General features: G+C 36.6%; 1 protein-coding gene across 1 annotated transcript in view; it reads right to left on the reverse strand.

Moving 5' to 3' along the window:
* The window catches only part of WDR35 (WD repeat domain 35), a 52,810-nt gene that overhangs the window by 4,339 nt on the left and 29,899 nt on the right, over positions 1-18,572 (reverse strand). Inside the window, exons 13-23 of the mRNA XM_069582617.1 lie at positions 16,895-16,964; positions 15,846-15,899; positions 13,857-13,966; positions 13,170-13,380; positions 9,138-9,218; positions 5,601-5,737; positions 4,970-5,173; positions 3,966-4,112; positions 3,228-3,360; positions 1,591-1,701; positions 523-687 (exon numbers count right to left, since the gene is read on the reverse strand). Of these exons, the coding sequence (XP_069438718.1) occupies positions 523-687; positions 1,591-1,701; positions 3,228-3,360; positions 3,966-4,112; positions 4,970-5,173; positions 5,601-5,737; positions 9,138-9,218; positions 13,170-13,380; positions 13,857-13,966; positions 15,846-15,899; positions 16,895-16,964 (1,423 nt within the window). The remainder of the gene's footprint in view (positions 1-522; positions 688-1,590; positions 1,702-3,227; positions 3,361-3,965; positions 4,113-4,969; positions 5,174-5,600; positions 5,738-9,137; positions 9,219-13,169; positions 13,381-13,856; positions 13,967-15,845; positions 15,900-16,894; positions 16,965-18,572) is intronic.

The raw sequence follows: 18,572 nt of genomic DNA on the forward strand, positions 1-18,572 counted from the left end.
CCATGGTACATCTCCAGAAATTTAAATCTGTTTAAATGATTCAGAAGGAAATTTTTCCTTTGTCATTAAATCAAATGGTAAAAGAATAGAACAGAATGTAAAATTTGCTTACGTTAATTCCATACTAGTCATGTTCCCTCCAAATGCCTACTATGAAAAGTGTAACATCTTTAAAACTTGCACATTTAAAAGGACTTGAAAATTTATTATCAACAGGATTTAATTTCCAGTTACAGAAATTTGTACTTTATAGTAGCTGAAAATTCTCTAATTGTTAACTTCAATATTAAGTAAATATACAGTTGTTTAGGAATCAGTAAGGTGCTAAAATTAATAAACAGCCTTTTCAGTAAAAGGTAATACTACTAAGATAACACATAGTTATACTATGATAGTAACAAAATGAGAGGGATTTTGCTATAACAATATTTGTTTCAAAAAAATGGAAAATGTATTCTTTAGTATATAAGAAAACATTGGTAACTAAAACAAATCAAATACTCAGCAAGATTATTACATTACCTTAAACATCAGCTTGGCAGCATCGTAAAAGTAATTGGCTTTCCGATAGAGTTCTATGGCATCAAGAGTTTTATTCTTTTCCAATAAATGAGATGCATACCTTGCTAACAGGGAACCAATTTCTTTCATATTATGACTTTTAGCCAATTCAACAGCTTTGTTCCACTTGGGGAAAATATATACAACATACAATTACCCAAGCATTTACAGTCAGATACGTCTAAAAATACATAGAATAAAGCTTTAAGTTTATAATAATAAATAACACTATATCAAAATTTAAAACTGGTATATAAATTTTTTTTAATCAGAGGAATTATAAATTTTAGAAGTCAAATGTGTCAAAATAATCAAATGATCTTAAGATTGATGTGCTTAAGGAGCACATCTGAAAAAGAAAGCATCAAAGTTTATAGTCGTATTAATCTTATAATTCTAATTTTACACGAACTATGAGCAAGAAAAAGATACATTTGTTTATAGTAAAAAAAAAATATGGAATTTCAGTTAAGGAAATATCCTATCAGATATAACATTTAAGATATTTTTATAAAACAAATGGAGCTTTATAAAATACTTTAAGAAAATGTTTAAAAGAATACATTGATAGTGAACAATTTCAACAATTCTGCATTTTCATTTTAGTTAAATTCCAGCTCTTAAAAATATCAAATATATGTTTTCTATAAGGAAAAGAAAATAGATTTGCCAAAATAAATATTGATAAAGTAACTCAATTCCTTCCTCTTGCAATGACCATTAACTGGTCCCTCTTTGGAAACAAAACACAACCCTAATAAAATGCAGAAAATCATGAAATGACTTCCAGACAAAAACTTGCCAGACTAAAAGCACAGGGTTTTTTCAGGTTCCCATACTGAGTTAGTTATGAGGGGGTCACCCTTAATGGTAGTACTTCAAGAGGTAAGTGCAAATTCTGACATTTTCTCAGTCCTCAACCAAGTAAACAAATATTTGGCTCCTTTCACAAAATCTGTTTCAAGCTTTCCAACCCTTGTCTTGAAAACAGTCTTTACAGCATCACTCTGGTGACTTTCAGCTCCTTACTTGGTTGAGATGTACACAGGTATCCACTGCTGCCTTCGGCTGATTACATTTCAAAAAGGCAGTCACTGCTTGTTCACACATTCCAACTCTCACAAACATCTGTGCTATTTCCTGTGGACAAAACATTACCATCAGATTTCACAGAACAAGGAAAAGGCATCTGCTCAGAAAGATCCCCTGGAGAAGGAAATGACAACCTATTCCAATATTCTTGCCTGGGAAATCCCACGGACAGAGGAGCCTGGAGGGCTACAGTCCATGGGGTTGCAAAGAGTACAACACAATTTAGTGACTGTACAGCAAACAGCATAGTAATATTTCTTTTAACCGGACATAGAGGCAGAGGCTACTAACCAGAAAGGATGCTAAGGCATCACCTTTTATAAAATCTGTGCTTCACTGGCACACAGCACAGATCTGATTTTCAACCAGGTTCTGAAGATACTGAACTCCTGTCTTCTTTCACTTCAGTAGCTACTTTACAGAAATGCCAAGCCCCAAAACAAACCCCAAGCTAGTGGGTAAAAAATACCTTTAAAGGATTGATGTGATACTCAGTGTTAATCATTAATTAGAGGCTTAAGGGAAATCTCACACTTACAGGGCTCTCAAATACCTCTGTTAAGCAATGTCCCAGACAAGTTGGCTATTCATCAGTTCAGGAAACTAGGCCAAAAATGGAAGAGGGGAACCACAACAAAAAATGATTATGCCCATTGGGCTATACTTGCCAATTTTCAGACTCTCTGGATTTTTTTTTTTTCTTTCTTAATATCTAAATGGTCAAAGTTTTTCTCTCCCCATTAATTATGCTGGAGAAGGCAATGGCAACCCACTCCAATACTCTTGCTGGAAAATCCCATGGACGGAGGAGCCTGGTGGGCTGCAGTCCATGGGGTCGCTAAGAGTTGGACACGACTGAGCAATTTCACTTTCACTTTCCACTTTCATGCATTGGAGAAGGAAATGGCAACCCACTCCAGTGTTCTTGCCTAGAGAATCCCAGGGATGGCAGAGCCTGGTAGGCTGCAGTCTATGGGGTCACACAGAGTCTGACATGACCGACGTGTCCTAGCAGCAGCAGCAGCAGCAGCAGCAGCATTAATTATGCAACAATTAATTTAAAGAGCCCAAAGAAGAAAATTTAGAACAAAGCTCAGAGAATTCTGCCTTTAGGTTCACTCTTTTTTTAAACGTTAAATTCTTTGTTGTTAATATAACCTACTAAAGTCTAGCTATCTTTTAAAACTTATAGTAAATTTCAAACATATATAGACACGTACTACTCCCCACACCCACCTCAAATCACTCTGAAGAGAATCTCTAACAACATATTACTTCATCAGTAAATATTTCATGTGTTCAGCTAATTTTTAAAGCAATGTTATGAAACTGACAAGCCCCACACAAGCCTGTAATCATGTTAAAATAGAAATATGACTGATTTTTTCTTCTCCATTTGAAGCATTCCGTAATATTGAAAATTGTTTTAATAACTAAAGCATCATTTCACGTCTTAGAAACTGTGAAGTTACAATTTTTAATTCTCCATATTACAAAGTACATTTCCTCACTATAACAGAAAAGTTTATAAAGTAACCTAACAACTCCCAAAACTGAAATGTATAATATCCTACTGGAAGCAACTTGTGGTTTTCTGGAAGTGAACTGGCAAGATTCTCCAATCCCACATAATCTTCTAACATATAATAACATTCAGCTAAGCGTTCCTGGTTCCGGCCTTGTACATAATATTGTATAGCATTCAACCTACAGAAAGAAAAGAAAAACTTTTAAACTAATGCAAATCTCCTGATAAATAAGCACTTTCACCAAAAAAGTTCTTTCATTAGAATGGCAGCACTAGTGTAGTATTACTCTAATCATCATCTTTAGTTATAAAATATCTTTGAAGCACATAAGTTGAAAAACCAAAAAAAGACTGCATAACATATTTTAGTTACAATATTCTTTGAATATTCTTAAGAAATACTACTTTACTCTGACACACAGTTGTATTTTCAAACACTGACATAAATAAGTAAGCATACTGATCAAAATGATAGCTTCAGAATAAAAGCCAATGATTTCTGAAAATAAGCTACTATAATAAAACAAGCAAACAAACAGTACAAAGCTACCTGGTGCTAAAGCATACGTCTTCTGGGTTTTGAAACTCCAAAGTCTTACAGTGCTCACCTGACAACTGGAAGGATCCCTTGCTCCTCCATGGCAACTAGGGCTATGTGAACTCTGGGACATGGAAGGATGGTCTTCATTTCCCTGGCATTATTTCATAGGGAAGTACTCTACACAGGCAGCTACAATTTCAAGCGCAGAATGAATGGATGGGGAGGTCCAGATAGGTGACCTACCTCTTTTGTCGATCAGCAAAGTAGTCTCCGATGGCATTGTGGGCTTGCTCAAGGAGACTGTCATCCGCATCACCTGATCCAGTCTTCAGGAGCTGGAGTACTCTAAACCAATCTCCCAACTTCAGCCGGAGGCCAATAGCCAGATCTCTACAAAAAAAAAAAAAAAAGATATTCATTCAACAAGCATTTAGCAAGTGCCTGCTATGTGCTAGGTTCAATTCTCCAATACTGAGAATACACAGCAATGAAAAGACAGATAAGTTAACTCTCTAAACATTTTAGAAATTTACCTGACCAGGGAAGAGGCAATGGGGAGAACCTGCAACAGGAAAAAAAAAATAGTTTTCTGCCTCTTATTCTCCTAGGCTTTCAATTTACTTGGCAAAATAATCCCTTCAATAATAATCATTTCTTTTCATCAGTTTCTTAGACATGATCAAGCTTATTTCATGTTTACATGTTTGGTTTAATATTTCTTTTCAAAGCTTAAGTTGTATTATTATCAATCTCCTGAAAGCACAAATAATAAAAACTAGATATAACGTTCACAGCTGAAATGAAGTTCATATAGTAGTTTATATAAAGAAAAATGAAATATAAAGAATAAAACTCAGTCCCTAAATACCTTGGAATTTCATTTCATGCTCCTTGACAACAGAAATTTAAATAATGACCTAAACCAAAACAGAGAACCTAAATAATGAGTGGTACAATAAATGATAAAGCCCCTAGTCTCTGTAGTTACATGGGTTTTTCCCCTACCAAATGAAAAAATCTCCCATGGCCAGTCATTAACATCACGTAAAGACAGAGAAGAAAGCTGCCCCTGAATTACAAAGCATAAATTAAGGTCATGTTGAATGTCTGACTTGGAATCCAAGCTGAAGTCATTTTTTTAAAAGAAATGGTGTGATATATTTAGTCTATTTTACAATCCTCATTTGTTTAAAAAAAAAAATGCAGATTCTGGGAGCAGTCCAGATGCCTGCACCTTCAGCACTTACCTTCTGTCCATATCCAGATACATCCTTTCCGCCTCCTCAAACTGACCGAAGTAGGCAGCCACCTCTGCCTGCTTCATGGGCTCGCTCTGCAGGTTGCCCAGGCGCTTCACAAACTTAATGCCCTGGTAATCTTTGCAACGCACAAACGCTTGCTCTGCAGTGTGCAAATCCAGTTTCTGAAGAGCTGCTTCAGCTAGCAGGCGCCTATATTAAAAAGAGAAACAGTAAAAGCCTATGGTGAACTATAGATAAACCAGTCTTGAATCAGAATTCAATTACTACACCTACTGCTTCTAGTGAAACACAGTGGGAAGTGATTATTTTAACAAATTTATAAACTTCTTCTTTTTTTTTTTTTTTTTTGCTGCACTGGGTTGCACGCAGAACTTCCCTGACCAAGAATCAAACCCATGGCCCTTGCAGTGGAAGTGCGGAGTCTTAGCCACTGGACCACCAGGGAAGTCCTAATATTATGCTTATGTTGAATATTTCCACCTCTAAATTTCTGTATTTTAAAAAGAAGAGCAAGAATGAAAGTTATTCCCACCAGGAATCTAGCATGAGTAGTGCACAACAGCTGAGATTTTACACTTGATATTTTATGAGGTTTCATTTATTTATTTTTAAATACCAAAGTCGGGGGTGTGGGTTATCCTCGATGAACTGAGATGCATCCTCTATTCCAACCTTCTCGATCAGTGCTCGACTGTCTCGCAGGGACCTGATCTCAAAGTTAATGATATAATCCTTGTTTGGATATTCTGGATTCTAAAAGTAAAGATGAAAAGAGAGAAATCCAAATAGTTGCCTTTAGAGTATGTATTTCTTTCTTACAGTCTAAAAAAAAAAAAGCAAACGAACAACTGCATCATATTATGAGCAAAACTGGGAAGAAAAGAAATTCCCATGTGTGGGTCTTTTGAATTTTCTGGAAAATACCCATAATCCAGCACTACAGTTACACACACCAATCTGAAGGTAGAGAGCCTGGAGTCAAATCATGCTTGTGCCTACTGCCAACTGGGTATCACTGGCAAGCCAGCTGGTTTCTCCAGGCCTCAAATTCTTCATCTAAAAAAATGGGATGGTAATCAAATTTACCTTCTAGCATTGTGAGGATTAAATGACATAATACCATATCGAACACTGAGCACAATGCCCAGCTGTGTTATTCACCTTATTCAGTCTCAGAACGAACCTGACACACACTTGTTTCAGACCTCTGAAGAAATACACCTGCTGACTGAACCACAGCACCCTTAATCCTCTTCTGCTGCTGCTGCTGCTGCTGCTAAGCCGCTTCAGTCGTGTCCAACTCTGTGCAACCCCACAGACGGCAGCCCACCCGGCTCCGCCATCCCTGGGATTCTCCAGGCAAGAACACTGGAGTGGGTTGCCATTTCCTTCTCCAATGCATGAAAGTGAAAAGTGAAAGCGAAATCACTCAGTCATGTCAGACTCTTCACAACCCCATGGACCGCAGCCTACCAGGCTCCTCCATACATGGGATTTTCCAGGCAAGAGTACTGGAGTGGGGTGCCATTGCCTTCTCTGTAATCCTCTTCTAGTTGCTGAATTTCTTGTCCATCTCCCCAAATTCTCTACTGGAGGCCAGGAACTGTCTTTACTTGTTTCCAAACAATGTTTGCTGAATCCATGACCAGATGAATTTGAGGTAAATAATTTTATCTAGCAAGAACCTTCCTGATCTAAATATCTATCAGGTACAGTTGTAACAACAAATAAACACCTCACAAAAAGGTGTTAATTCCTTTCCTTTTTCTTCTGCACTCCTTCCTCCAAGAAATTTCTCATGTTATTTCTTTTTCCTATCTTATTGACATATAACTGGCAAATAACATTCTATTATTTTTAGGTGTACCACACTCATATTATTTCTTAAAACTGTATGCTTGAAGGAATCCACAGTTCAGATAAATATTTCCTGGGTCAATGAGGACTCAGAGGGAAATATGATATGACAATATTCTTTTCTTTATGGCTTTGCATGTGGTAAGTCAGGCAGAGAACCAAATTGTCACAGAGAACCTGGTTTCCCTCAGTTTAACAACCCCTAACAGTAAACCAGGCAATAGTACTGCAGAGATTCTTTAGCCTAGTACAAGATACACACAAACTGTGCCCGTGAATGAAGAGTTTTAAAGTACATAGACTGAACTGAACTGGACCAGTTTAAATATGTGCTTTAAAAATTCTTCACAAGTGTCAATATAATCATTTTTAAGCACTCCAGAATTCAAGGCAATCAGCAACTATGAGCCTTTCTTGAAAAAACCTGTAATGATGAAATCCAGCCAAATAAAAGATTAATCAAAATTAAAAACTCGTGCACAGAGAAAATATAGAAAAAGGCACTGATTAGTAGCTTTCATTTAAATAAATATAAGACTAAACAACTGGAAAAATAGGGTTAGAAAACAAAATGAAAACATCCTAAATCTTGACAAAGTAAAAATAACAATAGAACTAATGAAGAAAGGGGAGAAAATATAAGAACATTATCTTTTAGAGTGCACAATCAATATCAAACATTAAGATATTGTTTAAAAGCAGTAGTTTTTAAATTTCACTAGTTTCTTTAGTTTTTCATTGTTTTCTTTCTTAACCCAGAAAAACGGCACTTGTGGTGGAAAAAAAAAATTATCTGAAGTTCTACAATTTCTTCAGATTCACTGTCACATTGTTAAACTGAACGATAAAAAAGTAGATTGTACAATGATGCCACTTTTATAAAATTATTCCTGTTTATCTAATCTATCATATTAAATCTATCTTTCCACACATTGTTTACAGTTTGCCAGTGCAGGAGACATAAGAGACACAGGTTCAATCCCTGAATCAGGAAGATCCCCCAGAGGAGGGCATGGCAACCCACTCCAGTATTCTTGCCTGGAGAAGCCCATGAACAGAGAGCCTGGTAGGTTACAGTCCAAAGGGTCACAAAGAGGCGGACACAACTGAAGCAATTTAACATGCAATCGTTAAAATATCTAGATTGCAACAGAATTTCAGACCTTCCTTTTTGATGTTTGATTGCTGAGAGCTTTTAAGCCTCATCCCGACTCCTTCCCTGTCTGCCTCACATCTGGATAAGGTGATAAGAAAGCATTAAGTGTTCCATCCTTTGGTGCCACAGGAGTTCCAAACCACACATATCTCTACCTGCTTATGGGAACCCTCACTCTAGCCCCACCTTCTAGTTACCCGAAAAACCCTAGCCTGTCTCCTTTCCTTGCTCGCAAATCAATTTTGAACCAGCTTAGGAAAGCTGTCCTTTCTCCCCAAAAAACCTCACTATGTTGGTAAGATCTTTTTACACCCTTTTGGTATGTCTGCGATGTTAATACTGTTGACATGCAAACAAAATTTGGGGTGGGGGCCATTCCTGCTGCTTTTGTGTGGTCATCATATACAGAAAAGACTGGATCACAATAAAAGGTGCAATTTACATTATCAAACTAAAATATGAAAACATGTTATAAAATGGAACATTTCTGGAAATTTGAAATCTACTATCCCAATTCCAAAAAACATACATAGTACATAGGAAAATAAACACTTTGGATAAAATGAAAGTAAACTTGCAATATATTCTCAGAGTAAAAAATTCTCAAAGATGGTGATCACACCTTTGACCTCAATGAAGGTCAAAGCAGTTCAAAAACCATCTGGAATTTAGAAAGATTACTTTATAAAACCTGAAAATAAAAATGGAAGGAAGGTGGACCTCCAAACAATAAGTTACTCAAATATTCTAGAGCAAGAAAAAGACTAAAGAAAATTATCAAATACTTCTTCAGCCTTCTCTGTTATTAACATAAAATAATGACAACTAACTACCCTTTCTGAGCTCTTGGTCCTAGCACTCCACTAACTGCTTTCTACTCATTATCTTACAAAATAACAATCCTATAAGAAAGGTATTATTACTACTCACATTTTATAGAGATAAAAACAGGCTCACAAGCAGGAAAGGAAAATGAAACTTTAAACGATGAAGGAAGCTGTCTAAAGTTTGTGTGAGTGACAGAGCAGGGCTGGAATTCTGCAACCCACACTCCTAACCATACCCCATACTGCCCAGGACAAAAACGAATTCCAGTCAAGCCAACAACAGAAATGTAACTGTTTTTTTAACAAGAATTACCTTTAATATCTCATCCAAAAGAACAGATTTAATTTCTAAATCCTCAAAGTTACAGATATATCCAGAAGTCTGAATGGGTTCCTTTAAAGACAAAAACAAATGTTATGTTTAAAAGTACAAAATTTCCCTTCTTTGACTTATCATGATTTTAAATTTTATTATCAAAATTCTCAAAACAAAAAAGTAGAGAGAATGTCATTAACACCCACATACCTACCATCTAAATATTAACAGTTTGGAGATATACTTCAGTCAATTTTTTGGCTAGAGTATTTTAAAGTAAAGTAAATCTAGAGACATCATGACTTTCACTCCTATTTCAGTATGTATCTAAAACATAAGGAAGTTCTCTTACATAGCCATATGAAGATGATCACACCTCACATAAGCAGTATTAATTCACTAATGGGATCCAGCATCAGCTTCTGAATTAATCCAAAGATGGTTTATACGGTTTGATAATTCTCATTCATTCCATGTAACATTAAATTTAGTTCTTAATGAAATTTGTATCTAAGTGTGTATATATATATATAGATAGATAGATAGATAGATAGATATCAAAGAAGTTTCCTACCATGAAAAGTACGTCCTCTGTAACATTAGCCAGAGGGTATTGTTGATAGATTCATTTCCTATATGAGATTTAATTTGACAACATGGAAATACATGAATGTGCTATATGTCTCTTTCTTGCCCTAGTGTTATACAGGCTTGTAGAAATAAAGAAGAGCAAATGCATATTATAATGTAAAGTAGCTGTCCTAAACCCCTAGTGGAAAAAATAGGTTAAAATATTATATAAAAAAGAAATAAACTCCCAATATACTTAATACCTCCAAGAACACTGCAAAAAGAATAGGATAATGTCTGATAATGAAAATAACTCACGAATGCAATTTTTCAAAATATATGTGTAAAGTCATAAAGAAATAGAAAGTAACCTAAAATCCAAATGCAATAATGTATCAGATTTATAACTCTGAAAGTTAGTGCTTCATATATAATAGAAACTTAAAAATTATAATAATAGGAAGACACTAAAAGGTAAAAATAAGTAAATATTGAATCATATTTAGTTTGCACTTAATATGTCTAAGTTTAATACTGAGGCTCTTACAGGCATATTATACATGTTCATTAGGTTTTAAAATATATATTTTCTTTAAAAAGTAGAAATTGATTAAAATTATATGAGAAAACTTTATAAAATCCCTACACTTCCTCAAAAAATCATATTACATAAAGGCAAATAGTATGCTTTTATGAACAGAAAGAATCAGAACAAAATTTAACTCACAAACAAGTACACGTGATGAAATATTTCTTATAAACTGTAGGAACCTTTTAGAGGCTTTCTTTTGGTACTACATGTAAACCAAGTATACCTGTATAAGAAGGTTCATCACTAGAAAATTTTTTATTTCTAGTTAGATAATTCAACAAAGCAAGACAGACAAAAGCTAAAGTCATAAAAGATGATCTGTGGATAAAAAATAACACCAAAAACAAAGAGGAAAGGAGAATCAGAAAGGTAAGCAGAGTGATCAGCCAGGATCAAGATGGCACAGGAAGACCCTTTGTCGCTTTAGGACAGAAGACGATGTCCTAAAGGAGTTCTAGTAAGTCCAGTTTTGAAGAGTATGTCCTCACGTGCTAGAGGCACAGCAAGAAGGGTCACTGACCAAACAGGGACCACAGCCAGCCAGTGTTCTCGGGAATGAAAACAGCAGCTTAGCATGGTTTATAAAGAAATTCAGTCAGTGGTTAAGTCGTTAAGAAATTCACCTACCTCTGAATCTAACAGAAAACTGAAATACTTGCCAAGCCAGACAACAAACTCCAAAAATAAACAAATAAAAGGTTGTTCTTTCGAAACTACTTAAGAAACACTTTCCACTAAGCAAAGATTTGCCCTGGTCCTGGACTCACCATGTGTGCTGCACACACTATAAACAGCCAGGCATAATCCTCTCACTTCTCCAGGCACACGATTTCAAAATCAGTCTAAATAGGGCCAGCAATGGATAAAGGACCCTCACATTCAAAAAGTATTTCACTTCCATCCTCCAGTTTATCCCATGGTTACCTGCCAAATTTCCACACTTGTTTCTTTGGAAAGGTCAAGATTTCTTTAAACCTTTGAAAGACAGCGGTGCTTATACAGGTTAAAGGCAACACCCTGAATGCCCTTCCTTTGAGCCACTGGTGGTAGTAGCCGCTCAGTCGTGTCCGACTCTTTATAAGCCTGCCTGGCTCCTCTGTCCTTGGAATTCTCCAGGCAAGATTACTGGAGTGGGTTGCCATTCCTTTCTCCAGGGGATCTTCTGCACCTAGGGACTGAACCTGGGTCTCCTGCACTGCAGGCGATTCTTTACTATCTGAGCCACCAGGGAAGCCCTTTGAGCCATTACTCAGGGTCTAAAATTACAAAGATCCATAAGACACCTGGCTTCCCTGGTGGCTCAGATGGTAAAGCGTCTGCCTGCAATGCGGGAGACTCAGGTTCTATCCCTGGGTCATGAAGATCCCCTGGAGAAGGAAATGGCACCCCACTCCAGTCCTCTTGCCTGGAAAATCCCATGGACGAAGGAGGCTGGTAGGCTACAGCCCGTGGGGCCGCAAAAAGTCGGTCATGACTGAGTGACTTCATAAGACACCTAAGAGCTTTAACTAAGCCTTTGAGAGCAATTTACATCAGGTCATTGGCCAACCCAAAGATCCTGAAGGGAAGGGAAAGTCGCTCAGCCATGCCCCAAAGATCCTGAATAGGGCTCAAATAAGTATATAATTTAGGATATTAAAACTGAAAATAATTTAAGATATTAAAAGGGCAAATAGTTTACCACTATATAAATTATTACAGAAAATCTTCAGTAACTCAGAGGCCCCAGCATGTACTTTTTTCCCAAGAAGGAAACTACAGGTCCAAACAAACATCAGTTACAGCCATAAAGCACGTATCAAGTCATCTCTTATTATTTCCACTGCTGCTGCTGCTGCTAAATCACTTCAGTCATGGCCGACTCTGTGCGACCCCAGAGACAGCAGCCCACCAGGCTCCCCAGTCCCTGGGATTCTCCAGGCAAGAACCCTGGAGTGGGTTGCCACTTCCTTCTCCAATGCGTGAAAGTGAAAAGTGAAAGCGAAGTCGCTCAGTCGTGTCTGACTCCGAGCAACCCCACGGACTGCAGCCCACCAGGCTCCTCCATCCAAGGGATTTGCCAGGCAAGAGTACTGAAGTGGGTTGCCATTGCCTTCTTCAACTAGTGGAGTACAATAAGAGCACTGAAAATTTCAAACAGAAAATCCACAGGTAATTCAAAAATTGTTTAAAAGATTTATCTTCTTAATTATGTTTTGGTTAGGCTACCACTCAAATTTTGAATTCCCAAACACAATAGCTAAGAATTACAGAGCAGACTGACAGGAAAGTTCAGTGCCTAAAAATCAGTTGATGTGAGTCACAAGTAGAAAATTAAAAATATAACTTTAAAAATCAGTGAGAAAGGAGCATTCTGACACACCAGAGAGAGATTAGTCATCGTCCACAAGATTATCAGGATGAGAAAGAACATGGATTACCGGCTGATAAAGTTCATGTAAATAAAAATGAGACAAAGGTGAGCACAGAACAGGCAAAATAGAATGAAAGGACAAGGGAACTTCAAAACCACTTTTTGGTTAGGTTGCCTTAAGCAACTTTGGTAAATAAGACTACAGATTCTTTTAAAAAACTTTGACAGGGGAAGAAATAAAGACTATACAGTTAGTGACCAAGGTTCCATCTTTTAAATAGAACAGATAATGCTTAGAAAGTACCTTTCAGTGAAAGTAGAGAATATTTAAAAGATAAATGTTAACCCCACTTAAGACCAAATATTTTTGAGTTCCACAGAAATGTTCCTATTTAGTTTCAGAATTCATGCAGCCAACACTAACAAATTTCTTGAAGAAACAAAGGAGAAATGTCCAGGTTTTGGTTTTTGGCTCATTATTTATGCACCATTAATGCTCATTTCTTGGTTTTACCTCAGGATCCAAGTTTCTGAAAACATACATTCTTGTTTTCTCCATCACTGCAAACAAATCAGGATTATCTTTGGCCCACTTCATATCCCAGACATCTTTTCGCTCCAGTTTTAACAACTCGCCAACGACTTGCTGTCCTGTGCTGTCTGTCACTCGAGCATCCAAGTCAAAGAAGGTTAGAACTCCTAAGATGTCGATGATAGCAAGGCGGCTGAAAGCGATGAAATTGGAGGAGGGGGAGAAACAGTAATCTCACATTCATGAGTATAATCACCTATCACCATTCTTCAAAATAACTTCATCAGAACCCAGGAAGAAGATAGAAATGGCTTTAACTAATTAACTTTAAACAAACATTTATAAATTTGATAGAAGACATGGGGTACTTTCCATTTTGCTTCCTTGAGAGAAAAAAGTATCCAAGGGACTAAAGCAACTGGTATGCAAATAACCTAAAATATTACAGTAGAATTTCTATATTTTGCCCAATTAGAGAAAAACATATATATATGTGTGTATGTGTGTGTGTGTGTGTGTGTTCCTAATAAATATAATATTTAAATACAAATATAGTAAAACCACACTGGACTATACAAGTTGAAAACAAACACACGTCTTTGCATTTGTTACATAAATAAAACAATCCCAGCGGATGACAGTCTACCTATGGAAAGTTTTCAGACTTACCTAGAGTTGCAATTCAAGGATAATTGGTAGGCTTGACAATCAAGGAAATATTTTTGAATCAAACCAACGTTAGGAAGACTGTATCTCTGAAAGGTGCCAGATTCACGACTCTACAGAAAATATTTTTGATTACTAAAGCCTATTTACCATAATAACATTAAATTACAACTACAGGTCTCTCTATATGTTCATACATTTGCTTCACATCCAAAGTGGTAGTGTCACAGTGAATTCTCAATTCTGATACTGATCATGTTCTGAGTACATATTTACCTCCTAATTTAATTAAAACCTTTTTAAAGTGGCTGAAGATGATCTAATATTTTTCATGTAATATCCAAGAAAAAAAGTCAGAAACCTAGTTCTTTTTAATATACAAAGTCTTATATCAGATGGAAGACATATCTAGGGTTATTTACAAGTGTCTAGGTTAATATTCAGGGTACACTGAAAGATAACATATACAGCACCTACTGAACTAAATTTCATATACATGAAAAATAAATATAAGACTACCATATGAATACAGTTGTCACTGACAGTCTGTGTTGTCATCCTTTAGCCATCTATATGATACCAGTTCATGGCAAAAGGTGATGATCAGAAAGCAGTGATATAGCGAGTACTATTTCAATGTGTTTAAACATAGAACAGAAGGTAAGTTTCCATGCAACTCTGTGCAAGCTTAAGGCTGACAAATCAACAGAGCAACAGACAGCGAAACCCTACTGTGCTTGGGGCCATGGCAATGGGAAAAAACAGGAGGCTGCCCTCAGCCCACTGTTCCCTCTCCCTTTCTACCAGGAGCAGCTCTCTCCTCTGCGCATGCTTCTGCAGAGGGCCTGTCAGGAAGACTGGAGAGGGCAAGGGACTGGTAATGAGGGCAGATATTTTTTTAACCTACAAAAGACAGGTACAGGCTTTAAAAGATTTCATATATTGAAGTATGCAATCAGATTTTGTTTTTTAAAAAGTAGGTCCTATAACTTTGAGTTTGAAAACGTCATAGTTTTAAAAGCTTTTTATATTTCAACAGTGGATAGCTTTCAATGCAGAAGGTATCTTTACCACTAAAATTTTTGCTAGTATTAAAACTGTCTGAGTGTTTCTTATAGGGAGACTCTCTCATTTAGGAATTAAGTCCATTTTTATGGTTGATCTGACTTGCATTTTCTTTTTATTTTTTCCTGCAAATGTCAGAAACACAACTAACACAACCAAAAAACGTGCTGTGTAACAAAGAATATAAAAAGAAAAGACTCTCTACAGAGCTGACTGTAAGACAAACTGCTTAAAACATACACCAAATTCATTTGGTGAGAAAAATGAATACTATGTTCTTAAGATTTTTCCCCCATAAACTTAGCTAATGTCTAAAGAATGTAACTAGAACTGGAAATACACACACTCAAGGATCTATTTACATAATTCAAACTTAATGACTCTACCAGCTTTACTATATTCAGCATTTATTTCTAAAATCACTATTTTCAAATTTCGGAGCTCAAGAAGAGACACTATAACATTGATACACTGATTTTATTTGAAAAATTCAGCAAAAATTTGCCACAGACTTCTTTATTTTATTGGCTAGTAAACACACTACCTCTTCATTCTAAGTCTTACGAAAACAGCTGAGCCAAAGCACTTTTTCTCCAGTACAAAACAAAGCAGGCTACATAGAGAGGAAACTTTCCAAGACCTACTGCCACCGTCCAATCTATTCCATGTTGGCCAATCTTTACAGGGCTCATTCAACCCAGTGACAGACTCTCCCCAGCTGGCCACGAGTCTACTACCTTCACAGTTATTTTTTGCAAATGATTAACAATTTGTGAGGCAATCTTTGAAACTTTATTTCTTTTGTTGGACCTAGTAAAACTTGAGGTGCCCACAAGATGAGGTTCAAATCCAAAACATATTGCTTTGCCCTGTTTTCACCACTTAAAAGATTACTGTTCATAGAATAAGGTTTTTTTAACCACTTACCACAATCAATGTCTTATCAGATGCAGTTATGGCACAAATTGGATCCCTTGTGCCCTAAAATAAATCAATGTTACTCTTTATCAAACATTTATTGAATAACTGATCTGGTATAAGGTGGTATGCAATTCACCAAGAATACTTCAGCTATTTATTTATTAACCACTATTTACTTACTGAGCACCTACTATGTGACAGACACTGAAGTGCTGGAGATACTCAGATGTGATCTTTGCCCTCAGGGATTACTCAGAAGTCTAGTGGGGAAAGTGGACCCAGCGCCTAACAGTACAGTGTGATCAGAGCGGAGGTAAACACAGGAGTTTCGAGAACACAGACGGAGGAGCCTAAACTTCACCAAAATGGGAGGAGAGGCAAACACTTGAGCTTAGTCATAAAAGATGAACATTCAGCATGCCAAAATAAAGAACAGGTGAATGGAATGGCACTGTTACAACCTGGATGGATCTTTATAAAAATAGCCATTCTCAAAAGGTGACACGCTATATGATTCTCTTCACAGGACATTCTCAGAGTGACAAAACTATAGAGATGGAAACAGGTTAGTGACTGCCAGGGGACAAGGATGGGGGTGGAGAGTGAGTACGAAAATGAAGAAGCAGCATGAGGCAAGCTCCTTTACGGTGATAAAGTTACATAAAACTACACGTGAAAACTAGTGAAAACCGAATAAGGAATTGAGTTGTAGTCTAGTTCACAGCATCATTACCAATGTCAGTTGCCTGATTTTGATATTATACTACCATTACATAAGATGTCACCATGTGGGAAGCTGGGTAAAGTGGTTTTATGTGCTATTTTTGCAACTTCCTATGAGCCTAAGATTGTGTCAAAATAAAAAATTTTTTTAAATCAAAAGAAGAAAACATAGCAGATCTAGAACAAGTTGAATAAGAACAGAAATTTTTAAAAGAATTACTAGAATAATATGCTATTCACCAGAAACAAATTTTTTCATGTCTCAAAACAAAATTACAGTATCTCCAAATCTATGGATATTAACATTTGCTGGCACTAATAAAATCACCTACTTGAATGGCTTTACTATAATCAAGCACCCCATCCAATGATCCAGAAGGAGTATCATCAACATGATAAATTCTGGAAAAAAAAATTCAAATTTCAATGACAGTATAAGTAAGGTTTATACTATTTCATGATCTCTAGAACAATTAAAGGATTGGATGACACCAATGAATACTGTTATTTAATATTAATGTCCTGATTATTTTAAAGAGTTCTTGACACAGCTCAACCTTATAAAGGCAGAAACGACTGATCACGTGTTTACTAGTTATGCAAGCGCCATGTGCCTGGAAGCTGGGACAAAACTATATCTGGACATTGAATCACAGATTTCCAATAAATTTCAATAAGCTGCAAAAGGTATTTCCCTTACTCTCCCAAGGAACATCGGTCAGGAACAACTTCTAAAGCACCAAGTGTCTCTGTTGTTTCTCCGTAACAGAAAAGGAATTTCTGTTTTTCCATATGCTTTTTCCTTTTTATCGAGATGCTTAATAAAAGTAAAACTTAAGTGTATTTGGGAAGCTCTAGTTAATGGGATTTTCGTTCTGAAGAAAAGAACCTTCCCCTAAGCTTCCTGCGTTATGAAAAGGCACCACCTCAGGTGTACCACCTCTAGGATGTCTTTACTGTAACACTTGCTCACACCGCAGTATCACTGCTAGTTTACTTGCTTTTAGGCGGTGATTTTCCTAGAGGCAAAGACTGCATCTCTAGTGCCTGCCACACACTGCCAGGCGCTCTATAATGTCTGCTGAAAAAAACAGTAAAACAAATGGAGGAACAGAGTAGCCCTGAGGCCCTGTGCAAGTTATTTAACTTCTCTGAGCCTCAATTTCTTTGTCTGTAAAAGAAGGCTAAAAATTTGCCCTTTGCAGGATTTTTGAGAGGCATAAATTAAATGATGTTTGTAAAGCACACATGTACAGAGCCTGATCCATAAAAAGGAGTTTGAGACCTTGTAGCTGCAATATAATCACGGGAAATTAAGCCATTTTCTACTTTTAAAATATCATTAAATCTTATCATTGTTAAATTGAAGTCACATTTGTATTTTCATCAATATAATAAGGAGATCGAATGTTAAATAAATATAGGTGACAGAACTGTATGAAACACAGGAAGGTATACCAATTTAGAGATAACCATATTTCTACTTTTTAATACATTTCCATTAAGTACATACAGTTAATAACTCTACTTAGCTGTCACAAAGTAAAAGTCAAAGATTAGAATAGGAGGTCTCTCAAGAGATCACCTGACCCAAATCCCTTTATTAAAACAAGTAGGGTGCTACAAGAAACGCCAGTCTTGAGTCAAGGGGCTCAGAGCCAGATAAACCTGACAGTATGTCCCATCTCTGCTTATCCAATCCTCTGATAAGCAGAGATGGGACCTCTGTGTCTCAGTTTCCTGAGAAACAAGAATAATATGAGTACTGACAAAACGTACCAGTATCTGGCACGCAAGAAGTAACAAGAAGTACTCAATCAATGCTGGCTCTTCTCACCATCGCCAGCTGTATTTTACAGATGACGAAACCAAAGTTCAGAGACAACTGGCCCAAAGTCATTAAAACTAGCAATTATATTCCAGACAGAAATATAAGGAAATGATGCCCTCATTATTTAAACAAAAGCCGGATCACTTTAGCTCACTCGTGGGGGACGCTCACTCCGGGGA

The sequence above is a fragment of the Ovis canadensis genome, chromosome 3 (assembly GCF_042477335.2).
Source record: "Ovis canadensis isolate MfBH-ARS-UI-01 breed Bighorn chromosome 3, ARS-UI_OviCan_v2, whole genome shotgun sequence".
NCBI classification, from domain to species: Eukaryota; Metazoa; Chordata; class Mammalia; order Artiodactyla; family Bovidae; genus Ovis; species Ovis canadensis.